The sequence below is a fragment of the Larimichthys crocea genome, chromosome XIII (assembly GCF_000972845.2).
Source record: "Larimichthys crocea isolate SSNF chromosome XIII, L_crocea_2.0, whole genome shotgun sequence".
NCBI lineage: Eukaryota > Metazoa > Chordata > Actinopteri > Sciaenidae > Larimichthys > Larimichthys crocea.
In genome coordinates, this window is record NC_040023.1 from 8,061,735 (window position 1) to 8,079,254 (window position 17,520).

Consider the following 17,520-nt stretch of genomic DNA (forward strand, 5'->3'; position numbering starts at 1 on the left):
TATTCCCTAATTGTTTTAAACTTTGGGATCCGTTGCTGCTGACATAAAGACCGTAAAACGACCATGGTCAGGAATGTGCTGAGGGCAGTTTGGATGCGAGTGATGATAGTTGTAACTAACCAGCTTTTGTCTACACTGAAAGTCACCACAGCATGGAAATATAACCACTGGCATGACTAATTCTGATACTACAATAAAAACAGAAGTGTTTATACCTGAGTGGTGTTCATCACAGACATTTCCTTCACTTTGTGTAGCAAGTGCGAAACTCTAAAGGTCAAAGTAAGACTTGGTTTTTGCTTCGTTTTGAGTTTTAAGTACGTAATTAGTGCTAACTCTCTGTACTTTTTTATTTTTTATTTTATTATAACTTTGTTTCACAAACAAAGGTAGCATACAAATCATTACAAAACCATTTCACATGTATATTCTACACCAGGGGGAGAAAGAGACTAGTATATTTAATTGTTCACAAATGTTTTTTGTTGTTAGAAAATTTAATGGAAACAATGTACTGCCTGAGCTCACTGTGAAAGGCAACAAAAGATGGCTTTCTTTGAGTAAATTTACATTCATGAATATGAAATTTCGCCACCAGTATGATGAGATTGATAATAAATGTTTCGTTTAATTTTTCTCTATTTTTGTTAAAGTCAAAGAACACAAACAGTACATCCCTCCAAAACAACTTAAAATCTTTATCAACATTTTTAGCAATAAAATTACAGATCCACAAACTTTGGACAAAATTTAAAAAATGAGTAACTGTTTCAATATGTTCAGAACAGAAAGTGCATTTCACATCAATATCTTGTTTGAATCTTCTAACAATTTGATCACTGGATGGATAAAATCTATGAATTGTTTTTAAATGATCTCACTTTATTGGTTGCTACCTCTCTGTACGTTACAAACGTTAAAAAAACCGTTGCCAGGGCGATGTTTTTCTTTAAATTATTAAGGAATTAGAACGTTGCGTCTACCCGTTGCCCGGCAACGCGTCGAGTAGCGGTTGTCATAGGAACCTCTGGTCCAGTGAAAGCCAGCACGCACAGACTGTCGGAACGTTCTAGAACTCTCGGTGAGTGAAAAATTCAACGTTTCGAACCTTAAAGCGACGTTCAACGTCATGACGTGTGTAGGCTGATTTTAAATTGTTGTTACTTTTTGTTTGCTAGTTGTTGTTTTTTTAGAGATTTGGGCGTTCATTTTGTGTCTGAAGGGGTCTGACATATTAATATAACTGTCAGTACAAGTTCCCTGAGTGTCCAACCTTCAACACAAGCTTACATTAAAATGCTGCATTCAAACTTAAACTTTAAATGTTGAGGTTGTACTATGCAGTAGTATTAAACTGAACTGTATTATATTAAAAAGTGTTTTCTAATATTGTGGCCTTCTCGTGTATGTCAATAATAATAGAAACACCTCAATACAATGCAGTCCAGTTTAAAACTTTAATACTACATACTTTAAACTACACCGCCAATGGTTAAATTAACAACTTTCTGACAGAAAAAATCTTCATAAGAATTTATGTCAGAGTTGTATTGGATCACATTGGATTGTACAAGTGTAAGTTACACTTAATTGATCCCAATTCACTTGTCACGGCAGCTCATAATACATAGGGGTGTAAAAGATATATATATATATATCCTTTATACACCTTTCAAGTATGTAATGTAAATAAGTAATGAAGTGGCTGGTCGGTGTACATAACACAACACCTTTGAGTCACTTAAAAAATGTTATACAATATTTGATTATACTCTAAGTATACTAAGTGATATTAAACGCCCATGTGGTGCTAAGTGTCACTATTTAATACACACTTGGTTAGCTGTAGCTATAGTAATACATGTATTTCTGTGTTAGTCATATGATTAACTACTACATAGCTTCCAAATGATATATTATTTCACAAAATGGAAATACTCAAATCATAGTACTTAACTAAATGTTACTTCAGTTTCCTTCACTGCCCGTTGTACATCATCGTCGTGCACTTTGTTTGTTTGTTTTCTGTGTCATTCAGACTGCACAGGAAATGATGATTTTCTCTGTCAAAGGCCAAATATCTGTTGAAAGTTGTATTGTGGTTTATGTTCTCTCATTGCATACATGTTATGATAACTCTGTTGGACTTGTACAATGTCTGTCTGTCTTATTGTGAAACTCCACGGAGTGTCTTTAAAACAAATCCTGCACATTTAACTTGGCAATATAGTGATTTGTATGTTTGTATGTTGCCGCATGCAGTAAGATGTCTGCACTTCCTGCGAAGCCTGGCCTGCGCCACAATGTGTCAGAGTGGAACAGCAACAACCACCAACTGTCTGACACCGCAGAGCATGAGCGATATGTGTCTAATGTGATCCGGCAGGAAGGGAGGTCACTACGCAACGAGACCAACTGTAAGGTGGGTGTTTGTTTGTGAGGAGAACTGAACAGTGTCTCTTTTTACAGGATGAGGTCCTTTATATGTCCACACTTTTATCAGCCTCATCTCAGTCATTTTTTTGTGCTCTGTAGACAACCTGGGATGAAAGCGACACCTCTCGCAGGCTGAGCGACCGGGTCTGGGATGTTGCTCGCTGGAAAGACACGCTAGAGATCTGTGCACAGAAAGTGGATGAGGAGATGGAGGCTCTGACGCTGGTGATTTGTCCTAAAACTTTTAAAATAACTAAGAGCTTGTCTTATAAAGTGTCAGACCTGTTTTTTGTGACCCCTGATGTGTGTTGGGACAGTCAAAGGAGCAAACCGAGCAGGCGCTCGCTGCGACTGCCGTTCCCCTGGAAGTCAGCAGTGAATGCTTGACGCTGCGTGACGGACGGCGAGGGTACGAGCTCGTCACTGACCCCGTCCACGAGCAGCTGAGGAAAGAAGTGGAGCTGATTGAAAGAGTGCAGCAGGTTCTGCAGCAGCACATAGACAAGGCCTTCGAGCAGCTGTGGTAAGTGCACCATGATGTGAGGTGAAAATCTCTGAGGGACTCTTTTTTGTGCCTTTTCTCTCACCACCTTGTTTGTTCTTGCTCCCAGTGTTTTGCAGGAGGCTCGACATCAACTGACCGCTGACCTCCAAAACAAGATGGACGCGCTGGACATTGATATGACCTGCCTGTCACTTACAAAAAAGTCACCGCAGATATCCCTGAAGACCAACCCGACTCGCATACCACCAGGGTCCTTAAAATTTTACATCCACAGAAGTAAAATAATGTTTCCTATGTCAGTTTTCCTGGTTAACTAAAATGCACAAATGGTGTCATTGTTGTAGTTCATCCACCCCTCAGGAGTGGGTCCAGTTCAGCCAGTATAATGTGGCTTGTGCCGAGGAGGCCATGCACTTGTCCCAGCAAATGAGAGAGGACACGAGTCTCACCAGAGCCCAGGTATAAAGGCAAAGGATATTAAAGGATTTGTTTATTTCATGATTCACTCTTTGGTTTTCCTAACAGTCTGTAATATTGTGCATCGATCTCTGATTTCTTCCGTGGTCCGCTGTGTAAAATAATTCTTCCTCTGTTCTGTATTTCTTAGCTGCAGAATGAGTTGGACACTCAGCGCAGAGCCACAGAGTTTGCTCTCCGTAAGCGTAATCACCATGAAGAGCAGGCACGCGACGAGCTGGAGTGGCAGATAAAAAATGTAAGATATCTAAGAGTTTATAATGTCAGGTTACAATTTAAAGAAACACTGGAAAGGTGAGAGATTACTGTCTTTAGTGAAGTGTTTCTGACTCTGTACATGTGCCATAGACTGAAGATGAAATGGCAGAAATGGAGAGCGACATCCACGGACTGGATGCAGATCTGCAGGCGAAGACGGCCTCCCTGAAACTGGCTCACACCCGATTGGAGAACAGGACCAACAGACCTGGCATGGACCTGTGCAGAGACGAGGTTTAAATAAATATAAAATATTATCAGTAGCAGTGGAAGTAACAGCAAGAGTTAGCTCAGGTTAGGTCATTGGGATTAATTTAATTAAGAAACATTAAGAGGCTTTATCTTGATTGACTTTTTCTTTCTTGCAGGTGCAACACGGCCTTGTTGATGAAGTCCATCAGCTGGAGGCAACAATCATGGCGCTGAAACAGAAACTTTCCGAGGCTCAGTGAGTCACAGTTTTGTTACTATGATCACCAAGTGGAGATAAGTATACATACATACATGACAGAGAAGCACAAAGAGCGTCATGGGTCAAATATCATTCAACCATCCAGTAACTCAATTAATATTTGGATTAACAATATATCTCAAGGCCGTTTGATGAGTTGTGCTATTTTCAAGTAAATATGGGTATCAGAAATAATCCAGTTAAAGTAACAAATAATAGTTTGAGTCTTTTTAATACCAGAAAGGAAAGATATCACTCTAAACCTTCCCATCGTTCTTCCCTCAGACACTCTCTGCAGAAGATGAAGCTCCATCACTCTCGCATGCTGCAGGATCTTTCCAGAAAACAGGAAGCTCTGTCTCTGGAACAACGAAGCATGAACACCCGTACTCGCCTTAAATCTCCGTCCTGCACCGATAAAACACCGGTACTGCTGGTTCCACTCACCAACTCGAGCGGGAGGAGCAACCTGCAGCTGCTGGCTCAGTAAGACGACGGGATCCAGATTTTGAAGGGAAGGGATGTAACTCGACAAATAGACTTGATTGTGTGTGGTTAATTTGCTTTTACGTTTGTTTTGTTGAATTACCAAGGATGTACTTTACCTGTGTCTGTTTCCTCTAGTCTATATGTCTGTTTTTCTGCATATGAGTTTGTCTGTTTGTAGAGTTTAGTCATTGTCTGCAAAAATTCCCCAATGAAAGCGCTCACATTCATGCCTGGTATTTTTTTTTAATCTACCATTAGCTTTAATGGCTTTGTTTGGCTTCATCCTGTTGTTTGATCAAGTGACGCCGCTTGGAGCATGAAGACGCGATAATGCCGTGAACTTTGACTCATACAGTATACGCGGTGTAGATAAAAATAGTGATAAATAGGTACTAAACACAATCACACAGACAATAAACCCTCCGTAACTCTCACATGCCTGAGTTGAAATGTCTTCAAATGGATGTCGACAACAGAGAAAGATCTGTTTTAAAGAAATGTTTGGACTGTGCTCTGAAAATGAAAAAGTCTGTTCAGAAAAATGTTTTTGATTATAGCAGTAAAATACTGTATGATACAATTTTATGCTTGCCTGTAGAGTGCAAATAACTGAAGGACTTGATTGAAGTTGATTACAATCAGTACCTGCCAATTAAACGCTGTCTTTTTTCCCTGTAATTAGTACCATATTACATAATTCTTATTATGAAACATCTCAGAAAGGGTACGGAGTATTTCAAAGTTATGGACCCCCTAATAAAAACCTTCTGTGAGTCCTAGACATTGTTTTGTTTCACTCACAAAGCTCAGCCTTAATATCAAAGACGTGGATCATCGGTGGACCTGAGGCCTGGTTGCTCAAACAAGCCACACTTACCTGTCAAAGCTGCCACATTCTTAATCCTGCATAACTTTAAGCCTTAATATAATCTCAACAGGTGAGTTGTATATAAATTCACCCTCAGTACAGTTGTCATGAACGGGGAAATTAGCTACAGAGACCAAAACTGTTTTTTGTACGAGGTTGCTGCTTGGTTGAGACCAAAAACTAAAGCTAAAAGACAGTAAACATTGGACATACATTCATCTAGTGGACAGATAAAGTTGCTCCGTTACTGCTGGATGTGTGAATAAGCAACAAGTTTGAAAACTCTAAAGGTGTTGTGTTCACAACTTGATGCTGCTGCCCTCAAGGGGCCAAAAAAATATTGTAGGTTTAAGATTTTGGTTCGTGGTTAGTATTTTGGCCTTTTAAAACCATGAGAAACATTAATTATAGACCATCATACCACTGTCCTTAAAAGACCTTCCGCAATGTCAGGAGAAAAATATGAGAGGTAAATATAAAGACTGTACAAATGTCACCTCAGCTAATAAATAAGGTAAATATATATTCATTACTTTGCAAACATTCATTTTACCATATCAGAGGAGTAACTATACACACATTTGTTTTGACCATTGGATCAACAGACTAATCAAACAGCTACCAGCCGTGTTTTGAACTGCTCTTTTCTTGGAAAAACATTTCATGGTGTCATCATTCTACGCCAATAAAATGCCTCTGCAACAACTCACAGAGATTTTCTGCTCCATTTTCTTCACCAACAGCACACACCCACATTCACACATAAACACACACACTAAATAACTCATTCTCCACCATAAAACTGTGAGAAGCGCCTCCACGCCACAAACAAGTCACCGTTTTCCCAAAGCCCAACCCATCCTGTCCTCGCATCGACCATCAGCTCCAGCACATTTATGACTTTACTGCCTGGCCCTCCAGTTCATTTGGAAAGCCTCAGCTTTAAGGGGATTGCCATGTGCTTCCTGACATGCTGAATTATTCTGAATCATTTCACTTAAGAGCCCAGATGCTACCTGTCTGTTGCCCATCATTGAGAGGGTAATTAAGGCGGACTGGTGCCTGCTAAATGCCCTCCTACTTCTGCATGACTGGATGCGTCTCCTTATCTGCATCTCTGTCATGATGTCGTATGCACCTCGCCCCCTTCATGCCCACATGCATCAGCACCTTTGTGGCCACCGCCTCTTTTTTTTTTACCCTGTTTTTTTCATTCTCAGAAATGTTTGCCACATCTCAGAGTTGGGTCGGGACATGACAAAGGGAGAAACTTGGAACTACAGCAGCTCTTACCAAGACATCGCTGCCACAAATGGAGAATCTGTCTTTTAAAAGATGTGATCTATTCATCAAATAATCAGTTTGTTTGCTTTCCGTTGGGACTTCCTGTCTGCTTTGAGTTTCTTTAAGGCTTTGCCCTTGTCATGGTAAATCAGAGGAAGCGCTACCTTTATGCATCCATGGCCGAAACTGAAGATATGCAACTAAAGGATTGTATCGCCCTCTTTGTCTACACCTTCACCTTTCTGCTGGGCCTTCCTGCCAACCTGCTGGTCCTATTTGTGTATGTCCGCAAGGCCTCCAAGCATGGTGCCACACCCAATGTGGTCTACGCCCTCAACCTTTGCCTGGCCAACCTGGTGCTTGTGGCCTGGATGCCCATCAAGGCGATGGAGACTTTGCTTCAGGACTGGAAGTTGCCAGCACCCATCTGCCTCATCTACAGCTTCTTCCTCTTCTCCTCTGTGTACGGCAGCTGTCTGTTCATCACCGCTGTGACAGTGGGTCGTTACCTCAGCATCGCATTCCCAATTATCTACAAGAGATACCGCCGTGCTCGACTCTCTTGCTTCATCAGTGTTGCCCTGTGGGCTGTGGTGCTCATCCACCTCAGTTTTGCTCTGGTGGCCGAAGGAGGGGCTAACTTTGTCTCCGTTAAGGGTGACATCTCAGTCTGCTACGACCACTTCAACGCCTCCCAGCTGGCTGTCCTGCTGCCTCTACGCCTGGAGATGGCCATTGTGTTGTTTATCGTGCCTCTTATAGTGACGTCTTTTTGCACGTTGCGCTGCGTTACCCTGGTGTGGCACTCAAATTTGCGTCCTATTGGAAAGAAAAGAGTCTTGACTGTTGCACTTACGACACTGGCAGTGTTTGTGGTGTGCTATGCACCGTACAACGCCTCGCACATTGTAGGGTTTGCGTTGAAGGAAAATATAGACTGGAGGACATACGCTATGTTGACAAGCTCCTGTAATGTTTTCCTGGAGCCTGTGGTCATGCTGATGCTGTCGCCAGCAGTGTCCAGGGGAGTCATGGGAAGAATGTGCGGACGGCAAAGCCAGTTCAGTCACATTGAAGGGTTTCGGCATCGATGTAACAGTGCTAAAGGTGCTGCAAATGTCAAGGGACCACCAACACTATCTGAGAAGAGCCAGGCAGGGGCCGAGGTGACTAAAGAAAGTCAGGAGTGAGGTCACAATGGGTGGCGACTTCAGGAGAAATAGGATATCAACATTGATGGATAGTCTGCTAGAAGCCGTCACACTGTCATCAAGTTATGACTTCCCTTTTTTCTTCAGATCAAATGTTTTTAGAGAAAAAAAATAGATGACAAAAGGTGTTTTTGAAATGTTCATGTGTCCCATGTTGTGTCAGTATTTTGGCAGATGACTCCCCACAGAGGGACGAGCTAAAGGGACCTGGAAATGTTTGTGTTTTTGTAAACTTTAGGAAGCTCGGTAGAAATGTTATTTTTCAAACTCCATAATTCAACAAGTCTTAATTTTTATACAGTCTGTGATCTCTTTACGTCAGTTAGTTTGGTGGCAAATGGCTCCATCTAGTGTTTTTTCCTGTTAGTGCTGCAAGCTGTATCAAGGTTCAAAACATGTCATGACATCTCTTGGAAAGTGTTTTCGAATGCAGATATAGATAAGGACATTTTCTAGATTCAAAGACAGACAAACCTGCGAGCAGATCCTTTGACTTGTAACTAATAAAGAATGATTTTTCCATGACTCACTGACACGAAATAGAGCATGTACATTCATTGATTGGTTTCTGAACATGTTAATTAGTTTTCTCTAATTTACCATAGTTCTCCTTCAAAAGAAGCTATGGTGTTTACAAATGTATTGTGTGCGGCCTTCTTCTTTAAAAAAATAAAGAAAACTCATTTAAAATACTTTCAAAATAAGAGTCTTGTGCTTTGTAAACAGACACCGAACACTATCAAGCAGCAGCATTAGCAATTTTTAAATCTCTCTGGAATCTTACATGTCAGTATTTACTATAAATCATATTGTAAGTTGAGAAAAGTGTGAAATAATTATTAAATCTGCAGGATTTTCTTTGTCCTGTCGACTGTGTCTAACATCAGAGATCTTTCACAGTGTGTTACTTCTTCATTTTCTCATGTTTTACTCTCCAATAAAAGTCTATAAATCGTTCTATTTTTAACGCACCGAATGAACGATCGTTTACATAGATCATAAACTCAACTGTAAAGATAACATAGATTCTATGTTATGTTTGCTGATGAGTTTATCAGTTTTATACATCACATCCAGGCATAAGATGAGCACTACTCCTTTACAAACACACAACGTGTACTGCAAATAAACTCTTACAGGTCTCGGAAGTAACACACATGATAAATACATTTAATCTTTAAGTCTTGTCCAGCTTTATTTTGATAGAGACAGAAAGAGCCATGGGTCAGATTCGAACCCTAGGCCTTTGCAGCGAGGACTGAGCCTTGGCACATGGGGCGGCCGCTCTACCAACTGAGCTGAACACCGCCCCATCTTTATGTGTCTTTAATGTTCATTTACCAGTGCAGATTAGCCAGGGATCATTTGGCATCTTGTTGCACACCAATCACACAGGCTTGTTGTTGAGACCGACAGTGTTGGTAGGGTTACGACACAAACTGATCATATTTAAGCTCAGGCTGCATCCTGAACCCATCTGTCCCCTCGGGCTGTTTAACCGAGCCTGACACCAACACCGGTCGACTGCCAGAAAACAAGTCATTTACAGGAACAATTAACAGGTAAGTCTTCAATCAGATGTCTGTTTTAATGCAGTAACTATTGATGCATTTGTTTATTGTATTTGAAGCTAATGTAAAGAAACATTGGTGTGATAAAGTTTCATGTTTAAGTTGCCAAAACGTGCAAATTCTTAAACATCTTTTATTTGTAAAGTTTGTAAAAATCAAACAGGATTTTATGTTTTTTATGATTAATTGAGACATTTACAATTTTTGCTACATAATCTGATCATGTTTGGTTTATAGTAAAATAATCCCTCATAAGTGACGAAGGCTCCGCGATTTAAAGCAACATTACGTAGAATTTTTTGTAATTTAGCGCCCCCAACTCTGTTCCAGAGTGCAATACCACTGCAGTAAATATGGACAGCTGTACACGTGGATTTGTTATGATTATATTACTTTACTGAGTCAACAACTTTGCTAAGAGGCGAACATCGAGCAAGGTCAATAACACCTTAGACACAGCAGCCAGCTAATATTACTGACTAGTCCAACAACAAGAAGTCCAGCTCGGCGCCTTTTATTTCACCAAGCTCTCGCCAACGACTAAAAGTCAGTCCCAGATTTACGCTTGTCCGGTGGCTTCACTCTCTCATTTCCTGGCCTTAGCTTCCACCATCAACGTCATTTTCAATCTTTTGGCCTCTATCATTACGTCTATAGAGGTTGTAAAGCCTGGTTATATGGTCCTATTGCCCAGCTCCTGTTCTAGCACGACACCAGGCTTGTAAACCTCCTCTTCTTCTCAGTGATCCAAATCGCCTGTGGTACAAACACAAACACTCCCCCCGGCTAACAAACTGAGCTTACAGCAGCTACAGTTGTCAGCAGTTTACTTCACTGTCCATCAGGAAACTCTGTAAATCACAGAGAGTTGAGGCGGACATATGATCCAGTTTCACCAAAATCAGTGAAATAGTTGGTGGTGTGTGACCTAGTGCCGTAAAGCGTTACGTACTTCTTTATTTACAAAATAAAAGTTTACATTTTTCAGTGGGAACCTGAAGAAAAACAGACTGATGTTCAGATTATGTAACTGACGCAACACCCGGCCTGGTTTTTGTCACTGTGTCACTGAGGCCTTTCATCCACAAAGTTATTACGACACATTTCCACCTGCATCAGCTCTTGAGCGGTTGCTGGGAGACGTTATTTGGACAGAGAAGGAGAACAAAGATTGTGTCCAGAGGCTTATTAAATTTCCTCTATTGAAGGCGAGATAGCATATTAAGCACAGTTTTATAATCTGACCAAACAGTTTGCTTCCAGGAGGCGAAGCATGCGGAGAGACTGCTGCAGCATCAGGACAGCACAGCCGCATCGTGATGGAGAGCCTGGTTTTTAAAGCTTGACAGAGGTGAGTTAAAGATACATTTTAAATACGTTCAGCTGCATGGATAGACTGACTCCATGGACATATTTCTAATCATATTAAACAAACACTGAGTTCTATTAATGTTATCTGTGGAGCTGAAGCCTCATACTGCATGTGTCATAGACTTCAATTGTAAAGTGACATATAAACATCATTATACTGTATGATATGATCCTTTATTATGGTAAAATGTGGGCTTTGTAGTTTATTTTGGTCCTAAAACTCGCCAAAGCAATGAATCCACAGCTGAAAAATAGTCCCCAACATGTCAACTATTTACTCCTGTTGGAGTTACAAATGCTAAAAACTACAGTTGCCCAGCTGTTGTAGGAAATTATTTAGCCTTTGATACATTTTTAAAGATTTGTTTAGATGAGCCACAGACAGAGGGAAAAAGTTGGAATTATGAAAAGATAAATACAAATAAATATTATACAAAAATACTTATTTCAAATTAAAGGCATTTTCTTGATGATTTCTACGCTCTACTTTTTGAATTCTTGAAGTTGTATGTGTATGTGAAGATGATCTATCATTTGGATTGCAGTTTGGTTTTGTGAGATATCTGAAGCTAAAGTTTCTTTTAGCAGTTAACATTTCATTTGTACTGTATGACTTGTTAAAGAATTTTAGGAAACGTTTGTCTTCATTATTTTATTTCCCCAAAAAGTAAAAGAAGAAATGACTCATTGCTGTTACAGAAGACTTTGATCTGATGTGATAATCTCTTTTAAAAAACCTTCAGATGAGTGTAATTGTATGTTGTGATGCCATCTAGCAAAGTTTCCTCTAAACATTTGCTTATTAGCGCTGAAGACAAAGAACAGCAGAGGCTGATCCGAATTAGTTGTAGGTAGTTGGTCATAAATTAAAATGTTGACCTGATTTAATTAAATTCTTCCTGAGGGGCGTTAATATCCATCAAATTTAGTAGAAATCTGTCTGATAGTTGTTAAGACATCTCACTTGAAACCAGAAGGCTCAATCTCATGGTGGCACCACATGAAAATCAACAAAATCAGTAGAATTCGTCCTCTGGGGACCATGAATGTACACAGTTTCATGACAATCCATCCATCAGTTATTGACGTAATTCAGTGTGAAACTTTATCATCGTTAGTTTTGGCAATCAGACATTCAAAACCAATAATGTCCCTCAAAAATGTTCAGCCAAATCGAGTTCAAATGCTTTAATTACTCATAATTCATGTTTTCTTACGTCCAGTGTCGAAGAGAGTCTGTTCCCAGCAGCCGCCATGCAGTGTCACCTGTTGCTTTCCATCTACATCGTCACCTTTCTGATGGGGGTCCCCGCCAACATCCTGGCATTCTGCACCTTCTGCCGCAAGGTGCATCGCAAGCCGGCCCCGATAGACATCCTCCTCCTCAACCTCACCATCTCCGACCTCATCTTCTTGGCTTTCCTGCCATTTAAGATGAAGGAGGCCTCTGATGACATGGACTGGCTGCTGCCCTACCCTCTGTGTCCCTTCACTGGTTTTATGTTCTACGTCACCATCTACAACAGCACCTTGCTCCTCACTGCTGTGAGCGTGGAGCGCTACCTGGGGGTCGCCTACCCCCTCAGGTACTCGCTGTGTCGCAGGCCTCGCTACGCCGTGTGGGCCAGTATCATTTTCTGGGTGGTGACCTCTCTGAACCTCAGCGTCGTCTACATCATTCCCTACGCCCAGTGGAGCAAAGGTGCTGACAGTAACAGTAACAATGGCAGCACCGCCAACAGCCCTGCACGGCCTCCACCCACCTGCTACCTGGATTTCACCAAGGACGAGCTCAAAATCTTGCTGCCAGTCCGCCTGGAGCTCTTCCTCGTCCTCTTCTGCGTCCCCTTTGTGATCTCTACCTTCTGCTACGTCAACTTCATCCGCATCCTGTCCCGTCTTCCAAACATCGGCAGGCGACGGAGGCTGCGTGCCATTGGTCTGGCGCTCGGCACGCTGATTGTATTTGCTGTCTGTTTTGGGCCTTACAATGTGTCCCACGTGGTGGGGTATATTCGTCAGGAGAGTGAGGAGTGGAGGAACGTGGCGTTGCTCTCCAGCACCTTCAACGCATGCCTAGATCCGTTTATCTTCTACTTTTCCTCAGCGGCTGTCAGAAGCATGTTAAACCACTGCTTCAAGAACATCATGGCAAAGCTGCACATCCTGAGATGTGGAGGAGCTCCTCACAGTCCTCACCAGAGACCCACTAAGGCAGCTGAGAAATACAAGGAAACTGCCCTTCCTTGAAAGTTCAGGAGGAATTACTCAAGTAAATGTGTGTTTGTTTGGACAAAATGAAGTGTTTGTAATTGTTACTCTGCTCTTACCAATGAGAGGCAACAGGAAAATTTTAGATTGAAGCAACTGTGTCCTGTTCTTACGCCTTTTAGAGGCAATGCTTGCTCCAGAGCTTCATAGGATACAATAAAAACACTTTAATGTGCAAGTTATTTATTTGCCGATTCTGTTTTTGTTCAGTTACAAGTTTCATAGCCTCTATAAACAAATATCTGCAGATGAATGCAGAATCTGTAGGCGAGGGACCAAGATTTGTCACATTTGAGTGGGCTTTTATTGCAACAGTCCATGTCAAGAACAAAAGAGGTGGAAAGCATTGGCCTAAATGGGCTTCAGACGTAGATACTTGTTTATAGAGATTAGCAGTGATTTGGCTTTCTTGTCATTCTTACTTATCAAGTTGCATTTTGTCCGGATATCTGCTGGCTACACTGGAAGTCAGATAACATTGGCTGCTGACCGTCCATGAATGTGCTTGGGTCTGCTGGAGGTTTTGTCTGCCACCGTCGCCAATTGTTGGGTCTCTGTAAATAAGTCTAAATTGTTATAAAGACTACAGTCTAGCCCTGCTCTGTATGGAGAGTGTCATGAGATAACTTTTGTTATTTTGTTCGACTGGTTAATCAGTAATAAATGGTTTGTCGTCTTGATCCTCAAAAGCCTTCTTTCAGAAATCCCCCGGAGGGTCCTTCCAAGTTAAATAACGAGTGACCAAAAATACAAAACAAACCATCTCTTAAAAGTGTGCTATGCCGCAAAAGCAACCACAGCATATTTACCCAAGTGACTCAGCACCAGTTTCATTTATTTTTTTGACATTTGAAGGCTGTAAAACAGCATTCCCAACGCGATACGCTGATAAGAGAAGTTATTTTTGTGATCTGTATCAGTATCAGCTTTTTAACCTGCCTCGGAGTTCAACTGCGTTTCCACGCAGACCTTTAAAAGAGAAATGAATGCTGGTGAGGATGTTCTGTTTAAATCACTGGATGATGAGCACAAATATCACACATTACTTGTATTTAGAGCCGATCACGGTGTCATGATTGAAGGAAAAGTGTCAACAAACAAAAGTGTCCATAGAGGTTACATTGCCCACTCGCCCAGCTCCGGTTCTAGCATGACACTGGCTCCACCTGGGCCTAAAAACCTCCTCTTCTTCTTCTCGGCGGTCCAAAACTCCTGTGGTACAAACACTAACACTCCCCCCGGTGGTCTGAGCTCACAGTCTGGGCAGCCCGGCTAACAAACTGAGCTAACGGCAGCAACAGTTGGCAGCAGTTTACTTCACTGTCCATCAGGAAACTCTGTAAATCACAGAGAGTTGAAAACATTTTCTCACCGTTGCCCATAAAGTCCATTGATCAATCTCTTCCAAACATATCACAGTAAAAAATTAAACCACAATTAACCTGATGTGTATAAATAGGAAGAGGAATGTGTCTAAAAACAACTTTATGGACAACAGTGTTTGATCTAGTTTTACCAAAATCAATGAAATATAGCGTGACTTAGTGCCATAAAGCGTTACGTACTATTCGTGGGAATGACGGAGGCACGAAACACCGCACAACGTGGCATCAAATGATTTCAAATCTGTTCTTTCATGGTATAAAAGTTACAAAATGCTGCTTTAAAAAATGGTAAAACGTAATTCCAGGACCAGATTTCACCGGGATAACGATGATGATTCAACCAGAAGAGTTTTGTGCCAGTTCAAACAGCTCCAACTGTGAGTCACATGATAGTTTATGGGAAAATATCCTCTCTGTTTCCAGAGAACTTGGGTTTGTTTGTCTGGAGCTGAACTCTTGTGACCTTTTGAGCACGTACATGCAAGACATCCAGGTTAAATATCCTTTTTTCTGTGAGTCACAGTTAAGCGAGGACACTGTTTAATCAAAGATGAGTGTTTTATAGGTGCAGGGGATAAAGCAATTAAAAAAAACAGGAGACGTTTGACTACACAAGCGGGATGCGGTAACTGTTCACTACAGAGCTAATATGGAGTTATGAGCACGGGCGGGCGGAAGCGTAAACACAGAGAATACATAATGCTGCGGTTATAAAGTGCGTCTTTGTCTGGTCTAAAGGGGACTTCAAACAGGAAGTGACTGATAACCACCCTCTGGCCATTTCCTGTCAATAATAATGAACACAGCGCTCCTATGCAGGTGGAGTGCATGTACACACAGATAACATCCCTTTATAGTGTCCTGTGCTGCACCGGGTACAGCCAGGCATGTTGGTTCAGCCGTGCACTTTGTTCATTTATTAGTTTATTGTGTACGCCTACAATTTATAAGTTAAATGATCTCCATGTGAGCACTGACACGTAACGAGTGCGCTGTATGTTCCAGTAAACATCAAACACGTGCAACAACAGAAGACGTAGCAGTCAGTTAATGTTACTGACTAGTCCAGCAGCAGTTTTTATTTCACCAACTACTAAAAGTCAGTCCCAGATTTACTCTTGACTGATGGCTTCTGGCTGGGTCTCCTCTTAGCTTCCTCTACAATTTCTTTGTCTCCGTCATTATGTCCACACGAGGCTACATTACCCAGCTCCAGTTCTAGCACGACACCTGTGACTCAAGCCTCTTCTTCTTCCCAGTGGTCCAAATTGGCTGTGGTACAAACACCAACACTCCGACGACTAAAAGTCAGTTTTGTCCAGTGGCTTCACTCTCTCATTTCCTGGCCTTAGCTCCCTCCATCAACGTCATTTTCAATCTTTTCGCCTTTATCATTACGTCTATGGAGGTTGTAAAGTCCGGTTATATGGTCCTCTTGCCCAGCTCCTGTTCTAGCATGACACCGGCTCCCTGTCAGGCTTGTAAACCTCCTCTTCTTCTTCCCGGTAATCGAAATCGCCTGTGGTACAAACACTAACACTGCTTCACTGTTTACTTCACTGCCCATCAGGAAACTCTGTAAATCACAGAGAGTTTACCATGTTCACTGTCTTAGTTTAACGTGTTAGCATGTTAACATGCCTCACAAAAAGTCTGGGGGATCATCAAAGTCACTGGGATTCGTCCTCTGGGGAACATGAATGCGTGCATGAAGTTCATTCAACAGTTATAAACATATTTATTATATTTATATAGAGAGGGATCCCTCCTCTGTGGCTCTTTCTGAGGTTTCTTCCACCTTTTTTCCCTGTTAAAAGTTTTTTTTTTGTGGGCAAGTTTTTCCTCACTCGAACCGAGGGTCTAAGGACAGAGGGTGTCACTCCCTGTACAGATTGTAAAGCCCGCCGAGGCAAATGTACTTTGTGAATTTGGGCTATACAAATAAAATCTGATTCGATTTGATATTTCAGCCTGTGGTAGACCAGTGGCAACTGTCGTGTTGTATGCATGTAAACTACCCTTAACATAAAGTGTCACAAAATCAGATCTATAATAATGTGCGTGTGCTGTTCCGTAACACCCGATCAATAAAGGATTATCTCATCTGTAACGAGTATTGTCTGTACAGCTGTTAAGGCAAGACTGCCCTACTTGTGTCCAAATTAAATGCAGCTCTTTGGAGTTAACACTTAATTAGTTTTGAGAGAAGTCTTTTGATTTTATATTTTATTTCTGTATAATCACAATGTCACATTTGAAGGTGTGCTTTATCATCATTATTGGCACTTACAGTCGTAACAATAATGACGGTAAAGCACACCCTCTCATATAATTTAGCTTAAATTAAGCGTTTTGTTTTGTTTTTACGTGTTTCCAAAGAAATCTCAGACTTTTCCTCTACACGTACTTTAACTGAATGAATCATGAGGGCGTTCACGCCTTTCTAAACTTTTCCATTTCCTCTGCAGGGGTTGTGATTTAAAAACAACAGAGACAAAACACAAAGTTTCATACATACTGTATTTATTCAAAAAAAAAAAAAAAAAAAAAAAATTTAAATATGACAACCAAATAAAAAGGCTCAACTTAGGACCAGGATCAGATGAGTGTTAAGACAAAAAAAAAAAAAAAAAAACTTCTAAAAGTGACATCATTTAATAATCAGGCAAAAAACAACAAAAAGCACATTAATATACTGTGAAACCCAAACATTATTTTTCTTTTTGAGTATGATATGCAGACAACCACAGAGGTTTAAAGATTTATTATTGTGGGGGGGAATCCCTTAAAAAAAAAAAAAAAAAAAAAACTAAATAAAACATGAGGAAACAGGCACTCGTGGAGAAACAACTCAACCAAAGAACTATCCCGAGTCTGTAAACGTCTACATTTCACATTAAGAAGAATATAAAAGAAGAGGAGGAGGAGGGCTGAAGATGCATA

At 41.0% G+C, this 17,520-nt stretch overlaps 3 protein-coding genes across 3 annotated transcripts; all 3 read left to right on the plus strand.

The window, feature by feature from the left end:
• The first annotated feature begins 336 nt into the window (after positions 1–336).
• On the plus strand, positions 337–6,599 carry tekt2 (tektin 2 (testicular)). Its single transcript, XM_010742277.3, has 10 exons — positions 337–1,081; positions 2,263–2,422; positions 2,536–2,661; positions 2,754–2,959; positions 3,048–3,191; positions 3,286–3,400; positions 3,549–3,656; positions 3,767–3,910; positions 4,045–4,124; positions 4,413–6,599. The coding sequence occupies exons 2-10, from the start codon at positions 2,267–2,269 to the stop codon at positions 4,615–4,617; spliced, it is 1,284 nt and encodes a 427-aa protein (XP_010740579.2). The 5' UTR covers positions 337–1,081; positions 2,263–2,266; the 3' UTR covers positions 4,618–6,599.
• A 161-nt stretch (positions 6,600–6,760) lies between these two features.
• On the plus strand, positions 6,761–8,626 carry LOC104928070 (free fatty acid receptor 3). The gene has a single exon (XM_010742288.3). It carries the CDS (start codon positions 6,909–6,911, stop codon positions 7,956–7,958), a length of 1,050 nt encoding a protein of 349 aa, XP_010740590.1. The 5' UTR covers positions 6,761–6,908; the 3' UTR covers positions 7,959–8,626.
• Positions 8,627–10,689: 2,063 nt separating this feature from the next.
• LOC104928069 (free fatty acid receptor 3) lies at positions 10,690–14,061 on the plus strand. The gene is made up of 2 exons (XM_010742287.3): positions 10,690–10,901; positions 12,145–14,061. The coding sequence occupies exon 2, from the start codon at positions 12,176–12,178 to the stop codon at positions 13,169–13,171; it is 996 nt and encodes a 331-aa protein (XP_010740589.1). The 5' UTR covers positions 10,690–10,901; positions 12,145–12,175; the 3' UTR covers positions 13,172–14,061.
• Positions 14,062–17,520: the final 3,459 nt, after the last annotated feature.

Coding starts and splice junctions, on each gene's coding strand:
- LOC104928069 (XM_010742287.3), top strand. CDS start 12,176: ATGCAGTGTCACCTGTTGCTTTCCATCTACATCGTCACCTTTCTGATG.
- LOC104928070 (XM_010742288.3), top strand. CDS start 6,909: ATGGTAAATCAGAGGAAGCGCTACCTTTATGCATCCATGGCCGAAACT.
- tekt2 (XM_010742277.3), top strand. CDS start 2,267: ATGTCTGCACTTCCTGCGAAGCCTGGCCTGCGCCACAATGTGTCAGAG. Junction 2,960..3,047: donor AAGGCCTTCGAGCAGCTGTG/GTAAGTGCACCA, acceptor TCTTGCTCCCAG/TGTTTTGCAGGAGGCTCGAC. Junction 3,911..4,044: donor TGGACCTGTGCAGAGACGAG/GTTTAAATAAAT, acceptor TCTTTCTTGCAG/GTGCAACACGGCCTTGTTGA.